Genomic DNA, 18,429 nt, shown 5'->3' on the forward strand with positions numbered 1-18,429 from the left:
CTCGGGCCAGCCCGGGCCTGCAGCGCGCCCTGGCGGACAGCCGCGCTAACCGCACTGCATCTTCCTCGCTATCACCAGCGGCTGCACTGCACTGCTGCTGAGGGAACGTTAATTGCTGGGATTGTCGATAGCCATGAATAATTCAAGGCGCTGCCGCGGAGACCGACGAGGCTGCCCGCAATAAAGGTATACCGAGAACTCGAGAGATCTGCGGAGTCTCAAACTTTCTCAAAGTAAAGGAGGAAAGCGTTAAACTCGATCCCTGTATCAGCCCTCGCGGAGCAGATCGCATCCTGAAATGCTCAGTGCACGCTCTCCCGTGCAGCGCTGGGGGATGTGGGGGCTGGCAGCAGATCTCTGGTGGTCCAGGACTCTGGTCCAGCTCCCTGCTCAAGGCAGGGTCAGCTAGTCCCACAAGACTGAGGAATGCACAGCCCTATGAACAATCTTTCTGCACTGCTTGGCCGTCTCACCGATAGGCAGTCTTGTTTCAGCCTGTGACATTTGTCTCTTGTCCTCCCACCCTGCAGCACTGAGAAGAGCCTGGCTCCATCTTCTCAGACACCTCCTTGTAGGAATCAGAAGGCCTTCAATAGCTGCGTAGTTACCAAAAGGTCTCTCCCTCACACTGAACAAATCCCATTCCCTCAGCCTCTCCTAACAGGGCAAGAGCTCCAGTGCCCAAACACTTTCATACCCTTTGCTGAACTCACCCCAGTTTATCTATGGCTTTACTGCACTGTCAGTCCCCAAACTGGATGCAGTGTAGTCTAACAAATGCTGATTGGAGGGGAATTGTCACTTCTCATCCTGCAGTTACTACAGCCCAGGATGCTGTTGGTCTTGTTTGCTGACAGTGCATGTTCCTTGTGTCCACCAGGCCCAAATCCTTTTCTGCAGAGCTGCTCCCCCACTGCTCTGCCTGTATTGCTGCTCAGAGTCTTTTCTTCCCATGTGCAGGACTTGACATTTGTGCCTGTTGAGTTTTTTAAAGTTTCTGCTGGCCCATTACTACACCCTGTGCAGATTCAACTGGATGACACCTTTGCCCTTCAGCATATCAACTGGTCCTCCAGTTTGGGGTCACCTGTAAATCTGAGGAGCAAGTAATGCATCACCTCCTGCAGGTCATTGATAAAGATGTTAAAGAAGACAGGTTGCAGGATAAACCACTGAGGTACCCTGCTTACTACTGGCTGCCAAGCAAAGCATGAACTATTACTGATATCATCTGAGATGAGCATTCAAACAATTTTTTACTTGTCTGCTTGTCCACTCATGCAAACTGTAGTATCTCACCTTGGATATATAAACATTGTGAGACATGGTCTCAAAAGCTTTGCAAAAGTGCAGGTGCTATCCTTGCAACCACAAATACAGACACCCTGTCATAGAAGGCAATCAGGTTGGTCAGGCAGTTGGTAAACTCATGCCCAATCTTTCCAATCACTTTCTTACTCCTGATTTCCTCATGAAGCCACAATCATTTTTGTGAAATGGCTGTGCAACCTGTCCTATATATATTGCATGTTGTCTCCAGGAAAGAAATGAGGTGTTGTCATGCTATGCTTAGGCAGAGTTCTCCCAGATTAATTTGAAATACACACATGTACATAATGGCTAACATATGAGAAGGCTATTGCTAATTTCCAAATAATAAGCAAGCTAAATCAAGTCACTTACTTTTGTTGATATACCCAGCCAAGATCTGCTGTCTGTCTGGATGAATCATATGCCTAGTCACCATGACTTTACAGTCTGTAATCTGGATAAAATACAGGAAAACACATGTGGCTACACTAAAAGAGGCATTTGATTATTGCTATTCTCTTTGCTATCTGTTTCAAAATCTAATAGCTTGTTTCCTAACTGCATTTATTTGAATGAATTTGCTTTGTTGCACCTGTCAGCATGGCAAGAGTGATGTTAGGTCAGGCTAGGAAGTATTGCAGTCTTCAGTACGTACTAGATCCTTTTTCTCAGAATATTCAGAGCTCATCAGTGTCTCAGCATTTTAAAACTGACCCTCACCCACTTCATGATGATGCTTGGTTTGCTTGAATTCTGATAACACAAAACAGTGTTGGCAAATTTTAGCTGGAAGCTGTTCACTCACTTTGTCTAAGGAATTAAAGGAGAACCCAAAGTTTAGGTATCACAGTGTAGACTAAGAAGTAACACAGCATGCCCAGAGAATGGTAACCATGAATGCTATTGTGATGCTACTAAAATAATGGGATGCTTGGAATAGAGCTGACAAACCACTATGAAATTCAGTGCAAGAGGATGTCTATAAACCATCAAAGGACTAGTAGAGGTGTAGTATGCACAATACTCCAGTGTTGTCAGAGGGGGACATGTAGATGACAAAATATCCTTACATAGCATTCCAAGAGATGTTGTATGAAATAGACAAGCCCATAGGATCTGATGGGATGCATCCCACAAGTACTGAGGGAGCTGTCTGGTGTCATTCTAAGGACACTTTCAATTAAACAATTTCAAAAGTTGTGATGATAAGGCAAGGTTCCTGCAGAATGGAAGAAAGCATGTCATCCCTACTTTCAAGAAGGGCAAGAAAGAGGATTCAGGGAACTAGAACCGATCAGCCTCACACAGATTGTGGGGAATGTGACTAAATAACCTAGTTATTTTAAGACGGTGCTTGCGAGTAGTTGGTACAGATTTACAAAGAGGAAATCATGTCTGACCAACCTCATAGCTCTCTATGACTGTCTCAGTGGATGAGGAGAGCAATGGACATGGACCTGGACAACCAGCAGTAACTGGTCTGCCTGAGCAGGTGGACATTGGACAAGGTGTACACTAAAGGTCCCTTCCAGCCTCAGCCATTGTGTGATTCTGTGAAATGCATCCATGGCATTAAGGACTACAGTTTGTGTGTGTGCTTGTCACATGCACAAAATAAGCAATTAAAATGCACGATAGGAGATAAACAACACAATATATTAGGAACATCTATAAATTCGAGCTTTGTTTTGTATTCTGTGGCCCAAACAGCTTGGAAAGGTGGACCTCTACATACACCTTATCATTACTAGCATAGAGAATGATGTTTTCTGTTTGCTCTGTGTCTGAGTAAAGCTATATGAGCAACAGATTTTGAACCAAGCCTGTGATAAAAAGTGCATGTGCTTTGAAATCCTGAGCTGCTGAGGTGAGTCAGTCCCAGGGCATTCAATATTAATTCCAACTATTCAAGAAACAGCCTAAAGGAGAAGCAGATCCTGGAAAGAAAACCAGAAATCCCAACTAGCAAAAATACTACCTGTGCATCTCTCTCCTTTTCCAATTTGTTTTCCTTTTATTCCATCTTTCTCTTTTTAGGACAAACTGGCATCAGAGAGTGACTTGGAAAAAACATGTATGAAGAAATCCACTCCGAACAGTTAAAATCAGACCCATAGTGATCACATCCATTACACTTTGCTGGCTTCTCTCATTGCAGTGGTTTTGTTCCACAGCTCAGAAAAACAGAAATCTCTGCACCAGCTAATTGGGGGCCACTGACTCTGCAGGGTAACAAATTGCATAAGCTTACTGAAAACAAGAACTCACAGCCATGAATCAAGTATATGTGTGAGCACAGAATATTTTTATATTATTTACAATGGACGTGTCTTGAATGAGCCTGTTTTTCTACATTCATTTAGCCATCTATGACCTTCAAGAACCCTGATCCAGCACAGCACTAGCCCCTCTGCTAACAGCCACAATATTGCACTCCCCTCAAGACCAGACAGACCCATTATGAGTGTTTTACACACCTACAGATGAGAACTGAGAGGAGTAAGATGCCAATTAAAATGCAATAGATGCAATGTTGGGAATATGGCAATCATACTTCAAAAATCTGTTTGCTTTTGTTTTTACGACTGCATGTTAACTCCATTAAATTTTAATGTACACTGGAATGCTGTGAATGACAAGTGGCAAAAAATTGCTTTGAAACAAGTCTTTGCTGTGACACTTTAAGGAGGACATTGCATTAACAGTTTATTTCAACAATACAAACTTCTAAGAGACTGGAAATTAAGTGTTCCAAATGAGCTTTAAATATAGCACAAGAAGTTTTGGTTTTAATGGACAAAGCCTGTTCCCACTAAATGTACCCTTGTACTGCCAAGAGGGCTTTGAAATAAAATAAAATCATGAAGTGGCAAGTTTGAGGCTATTAGTGTCAGAGTCAGACCAGCCAAGCAATTCTAAACTAAGTTGATCTTGGTATTAAAGAAATCTGTTTGTATGAACATTTATGTTCCCTTTCGCTCTGGAAACTGCAGTTATTCCCTTGAGAAGCTACCTGGCTCTTGAGGCATTTGCTCAAGCATGACAAATACTACAGATGACTGCTTGAATCATTTCCACATAACAAAGAATCTTTATTTAAAATCTGATCACAATTAATGCTCAAAGTGCAGGGGAAAAAATAATTGAAAGAAACTTATAAAAGCTTCTTGTAATATCAGTACTCCTCAGCAAAATGTTAGGATTAACAACTACACATTAGTCAAATCCATAACTCCAGAATGAATTAGAACAAGAACTGTTTCTTGTAGTGTTTACTTCTTTGGCAAAACCCAGAAGGTATCACTTTTCACTATGAAGTAAGCAAACTTTCCTAACAAAGATTTTCATTTAAACTAAAAAGGAGGACAGAAAATGAACAGCAAATGGGAAACAGCTTTTCACCTTTGTCATTTCATTGACCTGTCCTGGTTTGTCATACACTTTCAGTCTCCATCTCTGAATGGTCTCTCTGTCCAAGTGACTGCAACAAACAACCTGATCATAACCTTCACATAGTGTCAGGTCTGGCACCCCTTGTGAGTGCTTTGGATGCCTTAGTGCATCACAAGTGCCAGTGAATGTCCAGACAACTGAATCAAACATCTGGTTTAAGCCAGTGAGATACTGGGTTTGAGGTCCCAGTGATGGTACTGACCAGACCTCCACTGCCTACAGTGGAGTTTAAACAACTATGCATGTCAGCTCTCACACACAGACACATCGGTGCAGATGTCCATCTCAGACTTACCTTCTCTCAAAGCCAGAAAAAGCAGCCATGATAAGCAATCTGTTTTGTTTCTCCACTTATGATGGCAGCTGAATCAGGCAGAAGGAACAGACCACCCTTAAGAAATAAGCCTTCAGGTGGTGGGACTTGTTGATGGGACATCTGTGGAACCCTTTCTGCTTGTTGGGTAAACATAAAGAGCCTACACGTGTGTGCCTGTAGGCCTCCTTTGACAGCGATGTGTTCCATTTAAAACTCTAAATTCCACTAAAACCAGTACAGTGAGGAGGGTGGAGAAATGTAAAATCTTTAATTAGGCACCAAAGTAATTACCTGAGATTGCTTCTCTGCATAGGAGCTCCAAGATCTACTTGCTTTTACCTGTAGTACTCCTGGACTCACATTGAAAGTTACTTATTTGTGAGCCTTCAGAAAGATAAATATAGTGTCAGAGGTTTCTGATGACTTATATTTTAATTACTCAACAAAAACTTTTATTTACTACACAGAAAGTTATTTTGACTCATAGCTACTATAACTTTCCTTTCAAAATTAAGTTATAAAAATGCACTGTAAGGATCTGCTAGTGTTACTGTTAAAAAAAAAAAACCCAGTCAGTATCAGTTAAATGGTTTTATTCTCAAAAAACCTCAACCAATCAGCAATATAAAATATTTTAACACTATTTCTGTTTAAATACTGGTGACAGATTATGCATTTTTTCAAATAAAGTGCTATTTTTACAAACAGGTATTTCATATTTACTTTTATTGCTGTTCTAACCTCGTAATATTGAATAGATGAAGTGTATTTTGGTTAATGAAGAATGCAGCATTACTTTTCCATTATATTCCTTCTCATGAAACCATTACATTTTCAATTTGGACTCCTTCATCTGTATCCAGTCAATAGAGGCATATTCAGTTTATAGATTTCTCCATCAGAAACCGTCATAACTTGTGGTGGTTTTCACACCTTCTTCCCTCCTTTTGTTGTTCTTGACTGTGCCCATGTAGATCTCCTATGGGTTCTTCATCTATGAGCAAGAGTGGAATGAAAACACCCATCTTCTTGTATGGTCATTGATTCTTCCTGCTCTTCTGACTTAGTTCTTCTCAAATCCAGACCACTGATGCCTTGAACAATTCAACACTTAGGCTGAACCATGAAAGTAACCTCTTTATTATTTTCTTTGATCCTTCGTGGCTTTTGTATTTTAAGCACATTACTGCAGAAAGGCCCATGCAGGTGTACTTAGGACTAAATTTTCAAATTTTCATTTGTACACTTGGATTTACTCAGTCAGATGCCAAACTTCACCATAAGGAAAAAAAAATAAATCTTTTGTTCCAGTAGCTACCTCTTAGGAGAAACAGCTTCTTGGGGTTTTAGAGAGCAGCCAGGTGCTGTAAGAGGAAAAAAAAAAAGTCTGAAAAACTTCAACCAGCAAGACTCATAGCTTTAAAGACAGCAATTCCACAACTACTGGAATTTCCCAATGTAATTGTTATACCACAATCTAACAATTTGACCCAATAATTCATCTTAAGCTGTCTCCTATACGGTATGAAAAGTCACATTCACATATGAAAACATCATTTACTTCAACAAACCTCTCCAGTATCCCTCTCTTCTCAATGTGTACCTTTCAGCAAGCAACTACCTGAATCCTGTATGATTTTTACTTTTAAGTCTATAATGATTTTGCTACTATTTTTACTTCTTACTCTACAATCTCTAACTCCCTCCTCTGGGTAACTTCCATTTGATCTTTTTGACTCTGCATCCCAAAGTGAAAAGTAAATATACAAACAACTCTGTATCTTCAGATACATGTGTAAGTATCTATCAATATGCAACGGACTATAATATGAAAAAAGAAACCAGAAGACCAGAATTTCTGCAAATTATAGACTGAATGGCATCATATTCTTTTTTTCATCATAGGCAGAGTTACTCTTCATTTAACTTTTGTCTGGACAATATTAATTTATCCTTTTGATATCTAAATCCTGCCTTTATTCATTGCCCCTGCCAGATGTTGGGGTGTTCTCTTTTCTTCCCACCTGCTAGAAGTGTTATGTTTAGATGGGGGAGAGAGCTGGACACCTATACCAAGTGACAAGGCTCATCTTTTTATTTCAAACATTTCAATAAACTTGGCATTAGAAGGCAAACTCAGCTAACTGGCAGTTAGCTTTGCCTCCAACCAATCTTACTGGATCTTTTTCATATTGAGGTTAAGAAATGCTCTAAGAGAGAAAGATTATGCCCTTCAGAGTACAAGCTTTGGATGCTGTCTTGCTTTTTTCATATCAATTTTGTAGAAATGGCAAACTCTGTTACAAGTCACAGATTTGGGTAAAGGAGCTTCCATGAAGTGTTTCCATTTTTTATCACAGATCTAACATGTGACACTTCCTTACATATCTATTATAACCAGCACATAGCACTTTTATTTCTACTCTTCTGGAGGAAACAATTTCAGTTGGTTTGTTCTACCACCCCCATTTTTTTTTAACAGACTCCACATGAACATTTTTCAGCTTTCCATTTCTGATTTGGCAAGTTTGTGCTGAGCTGCACTCTGTCCTTTGGTGTCATTACTTTCAATTAACCTGCAGACCACTGCCTGTTCAACCTCTTAATTATCCACTTGACGACTGCACAAATCTTGACATGCACCTTCAAAACAAACAAAACAGTCCTGGCAATTAGACATTCAAAAAGTTCAATTTTCTTTTTTACCAGAATCATGTAAGCAAAAAGGTCACCTCAAACTACAAACATAAATATTTCCTGGGGTAATATAATTTATTAAATCCTGTTTCCTCAGAAATTTGGACTTTATGCTGCCACTTGCTGTTTCTTTGGGGTCCAGAAAAAGGAGAAACATTTTGTTCCACAGAGAAGTCATTTTGCCTCATGCCTCCATAGGCTGGGCATCTGCTCTAAATGGTGACGCAGCAAGCTAATTCTTTGTTGGACACAGTTCACTGGGTTATGAAGAAGCAAATCGTTCTAGTAGTTTCTCTTATCAAGGACGGGTTGATTAGCATGCATTGAGAATCTTCCAAGACATAATTTTTTCCTTGAAAACTACCAAAGTCTCAAAACCAACCATAATGTTGATTCTTGGAGTAAATTGACTTCATCAGAATTTTCTGAAGACGACCAATTCATTTCCATTAAAAAAAGAGATGGAAGCAACACTCCCCATGCAAATACTGTTTGCCTATTCAGAATACCGTGGTGCCTCCAAACCTAATGGCTTACAGGTCCAGTAACCACTACATTATTTACAGTGCAGTTAGGGCAGCCATCTGCCTATGCAGTTCAGGCAAGGACTGGAGTATGGAGCTCCCACGGCCTAACCTAGTATCCCTGGCATGGGATGAGGAGGAAAGAATCTCAGTGTCCTTCTGACAGGCTGCAAACATATGTTGAAGCCTGCTGTTTTCCACAATGCAGAATCATCCCACTTCCAGCCCCAGGGATGACATAACAACTAATGTACAAAAGAATCTTTCTCCCAACCATGAGCTTTATTATAATTGAAACAGCTGATCTGCCAAAACCCAACAAACACTCAACAACTTTTCTATGCGTTCTTGTAGTATCACAGGGAGCTCAGAAGCAATGATCTCAGCAGGAGGTGCTCAACCAGATGCTACCTGAGGATACAACAAGTCAGCAACTGATTAGGAACTGCCAAAAAACACCCAGAAGAAACTGCAGGATCTTCCCTAAACAAACGTCTTGTGTGAAGTTAGTTACACGACTACAATCCTCTACTTCTGATGGTCTTGCTTTTACTTACTCTGCCTCTCCATGTTCTCCTACTGCATTCCTTAGAAGAGTGAAAGCAAATAATCACTGCAGCTATCCTTTCCATTCTACAAACACTCATCTAGATGCATTTCTATTTCTGCTGCCTACCATCAAACCACCAGGTTTGACAAGCAGCAACAGCTCCTGACCCAGTGGTACCAGGGGAGGGACTGAGCCTGGGCAGTGTGGATTGTGGCATTTTGGGGGGAAGTAAAGCTAAGTGGGCACTGAAACTATGGAGAAGAAGGGTGTAAAAGTGTAGACATTTGCAGGCTTGGTGATGGTAAGCAGTCTACAAACCTCCCATGACTATAATCTACATTACCATTTCTGTCTAACAAATATATTTGGATTGTATTTCACTTTCTTCTTTACACACCTACAGGCCGGATACTTCATAAAAGCAGAGCTATGCTGGCAGCCATTCTGATTAAGGTACTGAGCTTTTAAAATTATGCAAAATATTGAGGAAATCACAGGGACAGTGTGGAAAACAGTGATACCCACACAGCTGGAAGAGCAGGATGTTTTCATTATCCTGTGAGCTACATCTAGCTTTCTAAAAGGGCAAACCACAATATGGCTTTCCTGCTAATGGTGTCCAGACAGGCTTCTAGGAAGAGCTGTAAAGAAATGAGTGGTTGTGGACCATGCAAAACCCATAAAAATTTCACATATTACTTTTCAAGCACACCACAGGAGGCAGCCAGTTACAGATGTCATTATGTCAATCAATGATTAGACTGTAACAAGCTAGAGAAGTAAGTTCACACCAGAAAAACTAGTTGTAGTCACCACAGAAAAACTTGGGAAGGTTCCCATTTAAGAAGCCTTCTTGATGTGGGAGTCCAAAATACCTTAACCTGAAGTACTAGTAAAAAAACGTGAATATGAAACAAACACACAAAGACAGTAATAACTAACTGCTAAGCCAGATGTCCTACAGAAACACAAAGATTAAGCAGCTGAACTGCTGAATACAAAGCACAGGTTGTTTAAATTGCTACATAACTGAGCATGAATAAAAATTATGCCAGTTTTTTCTAATGGTTCAAGAGGAGATGCAGGGAAACAGAGATCAGTGATATGGACAGTAATATTAAGAAGATTAGCAAAAACTGCAAGAAATAATCTGAAACTTTGTGGAAAACAATCAAAAAGAGATTTGAAAAGTCTTGCCTCACCAACCTCCTGGAATTCCTTGAAGATGCAAACAAGTCTTGTGGATAAAAGAGGTCCATTTGATGCCTGGATTTTGACAAGGCATTTCACAAAGTCCAAGGTTAGATTTTAAGACAATAAGCAACCCACAGTGTAAAAATAAAATTCTGTTGTGTGGATAAATAATCTGTTAGGGAGGCAAAGGACAGAAGGTTGGAGTAAATAGTGATTTTTTCCATAGCAGAGAGATTCACCACTAGCATTTCATAGGGATCTGCATGAGGACTCAGAATATTCAATATGCGATTCCAAAAGGGCATAGAGAGTGAAGGGACAAACTTTCCTAAGTTATCTGTGTAAATAAAAAGAAATGCAAACAGAAGACTGGCAAAATGACTTCATGTGACATCAGTGGCCAAAAATGAGATGAGAAACAAAATTTGATGAGCTAAAGGCACATCAAAAAAGAGATGTATGTGTACTTATATGAAATTACAGGCTCTGAGCTCAAAGTCAGTAGATCAGTTGGGTTATAAGAGGTAGTTCCAATTAATGCCAATTCAGTCTTTGATTACAGTCAACAAAGCAGAGTACCAGAAATAACTAAGAAAGGGCAAGAGAACTGAAAAGAGAGAACACAACTGAAAACCAAACATCACTGTCATGTAAATCTGCACTATGCCTACATCTTGAATACTGCATGCTACACTGGTATCTTCCAAGTCTGAAAAGATAGTAAGTAGAAAAGGAGGAGAGGTCAGAAAAACTATGGTCTATGAAATGACAAAGCGGCCTGTAAGACTTCCATCTGGAAAAAAAATGAATGAGGAAGAATATCACAGTCATCTGTAAAATCATCAGGGGCATGAAAGCAGCGAAGAGGAAATATTTGCCCACTGTATGTTCTGATCCAGTAAGATTAAAAGAAGTCAGGACATGGCAAGTTCACAGCAAATGAAAGCAAGCAGCTCTCCACACCAATGTCAGATGAAACTGGTTGAAAAAGTTGAAAACAACTGTATGTATCTTGGCTCTGACTTGCTACAGCTGCTCTTATGCTCTAAAATATTACACAATCCTGGAAATTACTTCAAGTTGCAGAGACTGCTACTTTTTATGATAAAAAGCAGCTTATCTGGTGCAGAAACTTCTTTTATCTACATGTTCTCTTCATCTTCCTTCTCTGTCAGTGCTTCTCTTCCTGTTTCACAGCCAAATCTAATTCATGGAGCGCTCACACACAAAAACCCAAAAGCAACATCCCTGATGTCAGCCTCCTTGCAGCATCTTCTCAAACGGTCAGCAGGAGCAACTGTTGCTTCCATTCTTACTAAAGGATGCTCTCCCCAACTCTGGGCCACTATTACTGTCTTTTGCTGTCTTCAAAACACTTAAGCTCAGTGGTTATCCTCAGCACGTTGTTTGGAGACAGACTACATCTCTCATGTTTCTTCAGTACTCAAGTAATTAATCCAGTCCATTGCACCATGTTATCAAATCCCAAACAGCACCTTCTGCTCACCTACTAGCACATACAGAAGAGGCACTTCAAGTCATGGATGCTATCAAGAGATGCAGAAGCTCCCACACATGCTGACTACCCTGAGAATAGGAAGTAAACTGCACAATGCATACAGTGACACCTGATAGTGGCTTTCAGCCAAGCAGACTACACATAATACTGAAACTAACTACATTCACTAACTACCCTAGCAATGCTCAGTTTTCCACCAGTAGGTCTACAGTTAGCACCTGCTTTCATATATGTACTGATATTCAGCAGACTGAGATTGGAACAACTGGGACTTGCTCGTCATTAGTCTCCTAACGCATACCATACCTCAGTACTACTTAACACAGACCCTATACAAATTGAATTATTTTGTGAGTGGGTGCAAGCAGCAAAATAAGCAATTGAAGAAGGGGCACTTTTAAACATGGTGAACTTCTCAAGGCAATTCAATGGTTTTCATTGTTTCTCCTAAAGCATGAATATAGGAGCACACATATGAATAGGTTTTGCCCCATTCCTCAACCTTGAGTAACAGATGCATATCTGCTTTTGGCTCAGGTGGCTGGCAGGACAGAGATCTGCAACTTTTATATCTGCGACTGTGATAAAAGTATTCACTAGTTACGGGTCAGCAACACCTCCCTGTACATTGTGGTTATAGATACTACATTTTAAAAGGCAGTTTCTCCAGCTTGGCTAGCACTGGTGGTTGGAATAGATGTACTCCAAACAAACCAACTACAGACAATCATATAAAAATATTACCTATGCAGAATAACTACATGCATACACACATAAATACATACTTAACATAGCTACTTAAGCCATCACACTAAATTGTAAATCTTGAATATATTTATTTCACTTGATCACAGAAAGAGCACACTCCTAGACTAGAAAGAGTATGCAAAAGTAAATTGTGTCATACAGAAACACACCTCCCACTGATGCTATACACACACACTATATATAGTATAATGTATACTCCAGTTTGCTATCCTTAGATCCATTTTCTGTGTTTAGTAACACATAACAAATATGTTTATTCCAGATAGTACTGAAGTGCATATAAACATCTTACAGATACTTCTACCTTTTTACGTTGAAATCTTCTGTAGTCTCAGCAAGAGACAAGGACACATATTAGTCACTAATGAGAAAAGCAGTTAATTGCCTTGTTTGTCACATTCTGATTTCTAGACAGTATTATATAAAAGTATCCTTACATTTTTCAGTTACTTTCAGGTGCTACTTACACTGGGAATGACCCGGCGGTCGTGTGTTACTAACACTACTCTCAAAGGAAGAGTGGAAGTTGTGTATAGTCTCTTGTAAAATCTGTCTCTCTCGACCCTGTAAAAGAACAATTAAATAAAGTACTTTTAAATTTCTGTTTAAAAATTGAATTTATTAAGAGTTCACAAAAAATGTATAAATATGTGTGTCTATGCTCAATATACTATCAGAAATTAGATCAAGTCCTTACCTCACAGATTTCTAGAAAACCTTGTAGTAATCTTTTCCTGAAACTACCAGACAGCAATAGCAATGTTTTCATCATAATCTTCACAGCTTTATAGCATGGAGCATCATCCACCTCCCCTAATGTTTAGCCTAATCACTTACTGCTGTTGATCTTAACTTAGAAAAATTACATATTGTTTATTCATGCCTTCAGTATTACAGAGAGAATGGACCTCAAAACTAAAAAAGCAGATGGGAGGTGTCAGCAGGCCTAGTTAAAAACATGGTCCATTTCAAAATCCCTCTGACAAGAACACTGCTTACTGTATGCCATTCTTAGCACATTTGTTTATGTCAGTATAAAATTAAAAGGTAATACAAGTGTAAAGAATGAGAGAAGTGCTATTTACCTAATCATAGAGAAATCAAAAACTGATAGGCTAAACAAAGGATACCCTTCCTCTTACACTATTATCTCTAGATGGACTGTCACAGCCAGATGATTCTTTCAGCATCACTGAAATCAATATTCAGTAACTGTAATATTGCTCATGTTTATGTTACCAGTAGCTTCTTCACTGGATTAGGAAAGAGTTAATCGAAGAGTGCAGAGTGACACAAAGGAAGGTATTTCTCATTAATCAAATACATTAAATACTTTGTTTGGAAAAATTAATTTGGCTTTTCTAACTAATATCTGCAACTGAATTTCAAAATGTGTTGATATAAAAATATAAGAAAACTTTGAAATAATTTACTAAGTACAGTACTTCAAAATGTACCTTTCCTGCATTCAGTTCGGAAATAGCTGCCAAAATTTGCTGTCTCGATCCATCAGTTTTAATTCCCAGCTCTTTCAGATCACCATCAGTAAGTGTAAGGAAAGCTTCCATATCTACCTGCATGTAAATTAAAAAAAGAAGACAAAAAAGAAAAAAAAGGTAAGACAAATTTACCTAAGCAAAGATTCACTATTACAGGTAAAAAGTGGGTTTGGGTGTTTTTAAATTATACAGACTTACTGTAAATATCATGCACACAAAAATTTTTAATTAATTACCAGCACCAAATGGTACACATTTTACCACCCTGTTGTCCACAAAATTTTTAATCTGCTGTTAATAATTCAAGTAATTATGATAGTACATTTAAAATATTAATGGATTTTTAACTTTTTTTCAGACAATCTCTATTAATACAGAATATATATTCTACACAAAAATTCCTCTACCTATAGTAGCAGCTAGTTGAATAAGCCTCAGGTTTCCCCCTCTTTTCTTCCCCTCTCCCCACCTCAAGTACTTTTGGAATTGCAGAACATTGTGTGTAGTTTGCTACCATCTCTTGTGAAGAACCTAGGTTTTGTTAATTTATCAACTTTTATTGTAACAGCACATCCATAAGGTTGTGATAAAAACAAATACCTGAAACTTTTCATATTGATATAACTGTCACACACAGAGTGTACTAATTTCTACACAATGCTCCCTTGCCTGTCATGCAGGGGAACAGTAATAATGTATTGTGATGAAGCTAAATATTCTGTGTTTGTGGTACTGAATCCTGACCTCTGTGTAGTATGTCAATTTCTTTTATGTCCATTCACTACTCTTTGCTTTGACCAAACACACAATATTTGCTCACATCTGATACTGTCTTAAACATTGAAAAGAATTCATTTTACTTATTTTTAGCAATATTTCCTTTCATTGCATCCTTCAGCAAGTCACTGTCATAGACCTCATCTACAAGGATGTCTACATTCCCCAATTTAAATTTTTCTGTTGCTTATTCATAGTCGAAAAAGAAGACAATGCAGCCATCCTGGTGACTCACACCCTGCTGCTCTCCATCTGCAAATGAGGTTCCAGCTGTGATTCCAGGGATGATACAGTATGTCCTATAAACTGTTTAACTACATTGGATATAGACATATATAGAAAAAGCAGAGCATAAAAACAGAGAGGGGAAAAAAGCAACCTGAAGCAGCTATCTATATAAAAATTATATGTTCAGTGTAAGAAGCTCTGATATTTGCAGTAGCCTGGAGAATGCCACAAATATAGTTTGGTTCATATTTCAAGGTCCTCCCTGCAACCAGAAATGGTTGTAAAACTTGAAATTTGCGATTCTGAACCACAATGTTGATACAATGTGTATTGCACCCTATATTTGTAAAACAGTAGAAAAAAAAAAAAAAGAACCTTTTAAAAAAGACATACCTCTTGTTCCTCAAAAATAGGCTGATATTTCTCAAGTGACAACTTTTTAAGGATGCCAGTCAGCTCATCTGCAATTAAAAAAGAAAAAAGAACACTCCACCATGGATCAGGAAAGATTTTAATGATCTTTATATTAATTTACTCTCCATCAGAAATTAAAATATTGGCTTACTATATTCACACCATGTACTTCCACGTACTGGAATTCTATCTAGTCTTACCTCACTAGGATAAAATCTTTGAATTGTATTGCCCTTTCTTCCTCATTAATTTCTTCCTCATTATAAGGACCTTACAAAACCAAACCACTAGGGACAACTCAGACACTTCAATGCCTAAAACACGGGTGCTTGGCCCAAATGGATGACAGATCACGCAGGTTAGACAGCAAAACTTCTCAAGCAGGCAAAGAACTGAATGCTCATTCAAGTCACTGATATAACAAAGGTCTATCTGAACTTCTCCTTAAGTGCCTGACATCCAGGCATCTTCAACACAGATGGCTCAAGTTCAGCAAAGATGAGAACTGGACAGAATTTAGGTTTTATAAGCTTACCTTCCAAGGCTAAGAGCACTGAATATTGGCTTAAGTCTAAGGAAATCAAAAATTGGACGACCTGACAGTGACTCTTCCCACACACTTAAAATGTGGCTAGTTAAGAAGAGGAAGTGCAGTTTTACAATAACCTGGCATTACCTCTCTTAATTACACACTACCTCTCTCAATTAAGTTTTTCTTTGTATTGCTTTGCTGTCACACATGATTAATTTTTTTTCCCCAGTAGTACCAAAGTGGACAGTTAAACTAAGAAGTCACAGTCAAAATGAAGAACACGAATGATTACAGTGTTCAACAAAACTATATTTAATATTCCTCATACAAACTTTCATTTTAAAGACATCACTAGTCCAGTCCCAAATACACTTTGCTTTTGTTTCACTTCTTTGTCTTTTGACTGACTTTCTTTCACCACCAGAAAAAATATAAAAGAGAATCTCACTCCCTAAGCTTCTTAAAATGCATCAAGTGCCTTGAGATGGACACAATTCTATGCACTACTCTGGAAGTCTCCTTCTTTACAAGGAAGAGTCCACAGAAAACTGAAGAGAATAATTCTAGTTTGAGTCTTATTTTCTGATAGGGTTTTGGTATGTTTTTTTTTTTAACCTCAAGTTCAATTAACTTGGTATGCTTAACATGATTTGCAATAGTTGGCATGGTCTCAGACTAAAAGCTTTAGCACCCTGAGGTTAATCCATGGGAAAAGGTAATCAGTTTTAAAAACACAGCAGGAGAACTTATCCACACTGTTTGATGAAAAATACTATCTTAGATAAAGAAAACATAATTTTCATTAGAGGACTTTAGACTAATGTCTTTTTTCTTTTATGCTGCTAGTTAGTCTCCTCATTTTTCATCACGCTGCTGTGCTTGAACTGTAGGCTGTGATATGGGAAGAAATATTTAGGGAGTCCTGAGCCCACAGTCTTGTTGTCATAAACAACTATAATATCAAACACCTTCCATCCACAGAAAGAATGCTTTCAGCTGTAGGCCCTGCATGTTTTCTCTTTTTCTTCCCCTCTTCCAGCTCCTGTATTACACTAAGTTTGAAAAAAACCTGAAACCTCTCAGTTATACAATTTTTGCATAACATGTTGTTTCTCCCTTGCTTTATCACTCTCATCTGCTCTACTCATATCTTGTCTTCTTACCTACATCCCTGGAGAAAGCAAAGGTTCTTGGAGCTCTTACTGTTTCTGCCACATTACTCCTATTCAGCACCTCCATTTGTACTACTCTGTAGTAGTAAGGTAAGATTACCTTTTTCCAAGTTTTCAGAGCCTCCTTTTACTCTCACATGGTTTCGTCTTTCATGATTCTCCACATCACTGGTTCTCAGAATAGGGACAAGCTGCTGATGGTCCAAGTGGTTGCCTAAAAAGAAACCAAGCACATCTCTGAACCCTGCTGCCTACTGTTCCTTCTCAATAATACTCAATGTAAAACAATTTTCTAATTCATTTAAGTTTACCTGAAAGAAAAACAATAGTTAATACTACAGACCCTCTGTACTTATTCTTGTGGTTACTGTTGGGCCTATAAGCACTTGTACTGCTGCTGCTGAATCAAATCATCTTAAGAGAAGCCCTTGAATTAAAGGACCAAAAGCACAAAATAAGTACAAAAGTTTATAAGCACAATGAACCCAGAGCTACGGGGGCTTCTGAAAACCTTTCCTCTGCTACAGAGGCACTAGTGGTGCAGTCACGAAGTCCCAGCTGCACCAGGTGAGATGAGAACAGCTGAGAGCTTAGGGAGTTCCCCCTGTTATTGAACAGTAAGTTCTCCTCCCTTTATATATTTCTAAGCTGACAACTCTAATGTTGTCAAGCCATCATTATAAAATGGCACTAACTAAAATGTGAAAGGACTTTCTCCAGCAGTCAGATTATGTTACAGCTAACCCATAAGAAGAGGACAGAAAGAGGGTCAAATATCACTTCACTTTATGTCAAATAGAAGTACAGTGTCCATGGACAAAGTTAGCATAAATGAAAACAAACCAAAATCAATACAGACACTTTCAGCAAAACCAAAAATAGCACAAGGTGCCTCTTGCAGAAAGCAGATAAAGTGCCTCCATTTCTTATTTAAAAGACTCTGAGTCAAGTTATTTTTTCACTTTTTTTTTTTTTTGAGATCTTTACAGAAGAAAACAAAGTTTTTGATATCCTGTTTCCAATGCAGCAACATGACATTTTACAATAAAGTGTTGCAATTTAGACCTAAAAGTTTAACTTAAAAGGTAGTAATCTTACTGGAAAAGTAGTAACATTATCATTCTTTCTTATGACCTTAAGTTAAAAATAGGTCAAAATAAGGTTATTTTTGCAACTTAGAAAAATAAATGCACTACAGCTCTTAAAAATCAATTGCATGTACCTATGACCTGCTATGAATCAAAAATGTATTTCTGTAATATGTGCTTCATTGCATTCACTAATGTGAAGAAAGTGCATTTTCTACCCTCAGCATGGGGTGAAAACAGGGTTTAACCCATGAAGAGGGAAAGGAAGGAAGTCACTTAAGAGTGGCCTACCTACATGCCCAATGCTAGCTTTGACATCATACCAGTTTCCCTTTAAATGGAAGGAACAACAGCTTTTGGGAAGCAAAAAGGCAGTTAATGCAGGAA

General features: G+C 38.6%; 1 protein-coding gene across 1 annotated transcript in view; it reads right to left on the reverse strand.

Annotated features, from left to right (window-relative positions):
* Positions 1 to 6,339: 6,339 nt before the first annotated feature.
* The window catches only part of ANKS6 (ankyrin repeat and sterile alpha motif domain containing 6), a gene marked incomplete at its 5' end in the record, with an annotated part of 34,849 nt that continues 22,759 nt past the window's right edge, over positions 6,340 to 18,429 (reverse strand). The window contains 5 exons of the mRNA XM_009082239.1: positions 6,340 to 6,444; positions 12,800 to 12,896; positions 13,790 to 13,906; positions 15,230 to 15,297; positions 17,055 to 17,168. Coding sequence (XP_009080487.1) covers positions 6,395 to 6,444; positions 12,800 to 12,896; positions 13,790 to 13,906; positions 15,230 to 15,297; positions 17,055 to 17,168 — 446 coding nt within the window. The remainder of the gene's footprint in view (positions 6,445 to 12,799; positions 12,897 to 13,789; positions 13,907 to 15,229; positions 15,298 to 17,054; positions 17,169 to 18,429) is intronic.

This window comes from Acanthisitta chloris, unplaced genomic scaffold (assembly GCF_000695815.1).
Source record: "Acanthisitta chloris isolate BGI_N310 unplaced genomic scaffold, ASM69581v1 scaffold34899, whole genome shotgun sequence".
Lineage (NCBI taxonomy): Eukaryota > Metazoa > Chordata > Aves > Passeriformes > Acanthisittidae > Acanthisitta > Acanthisitta chloris.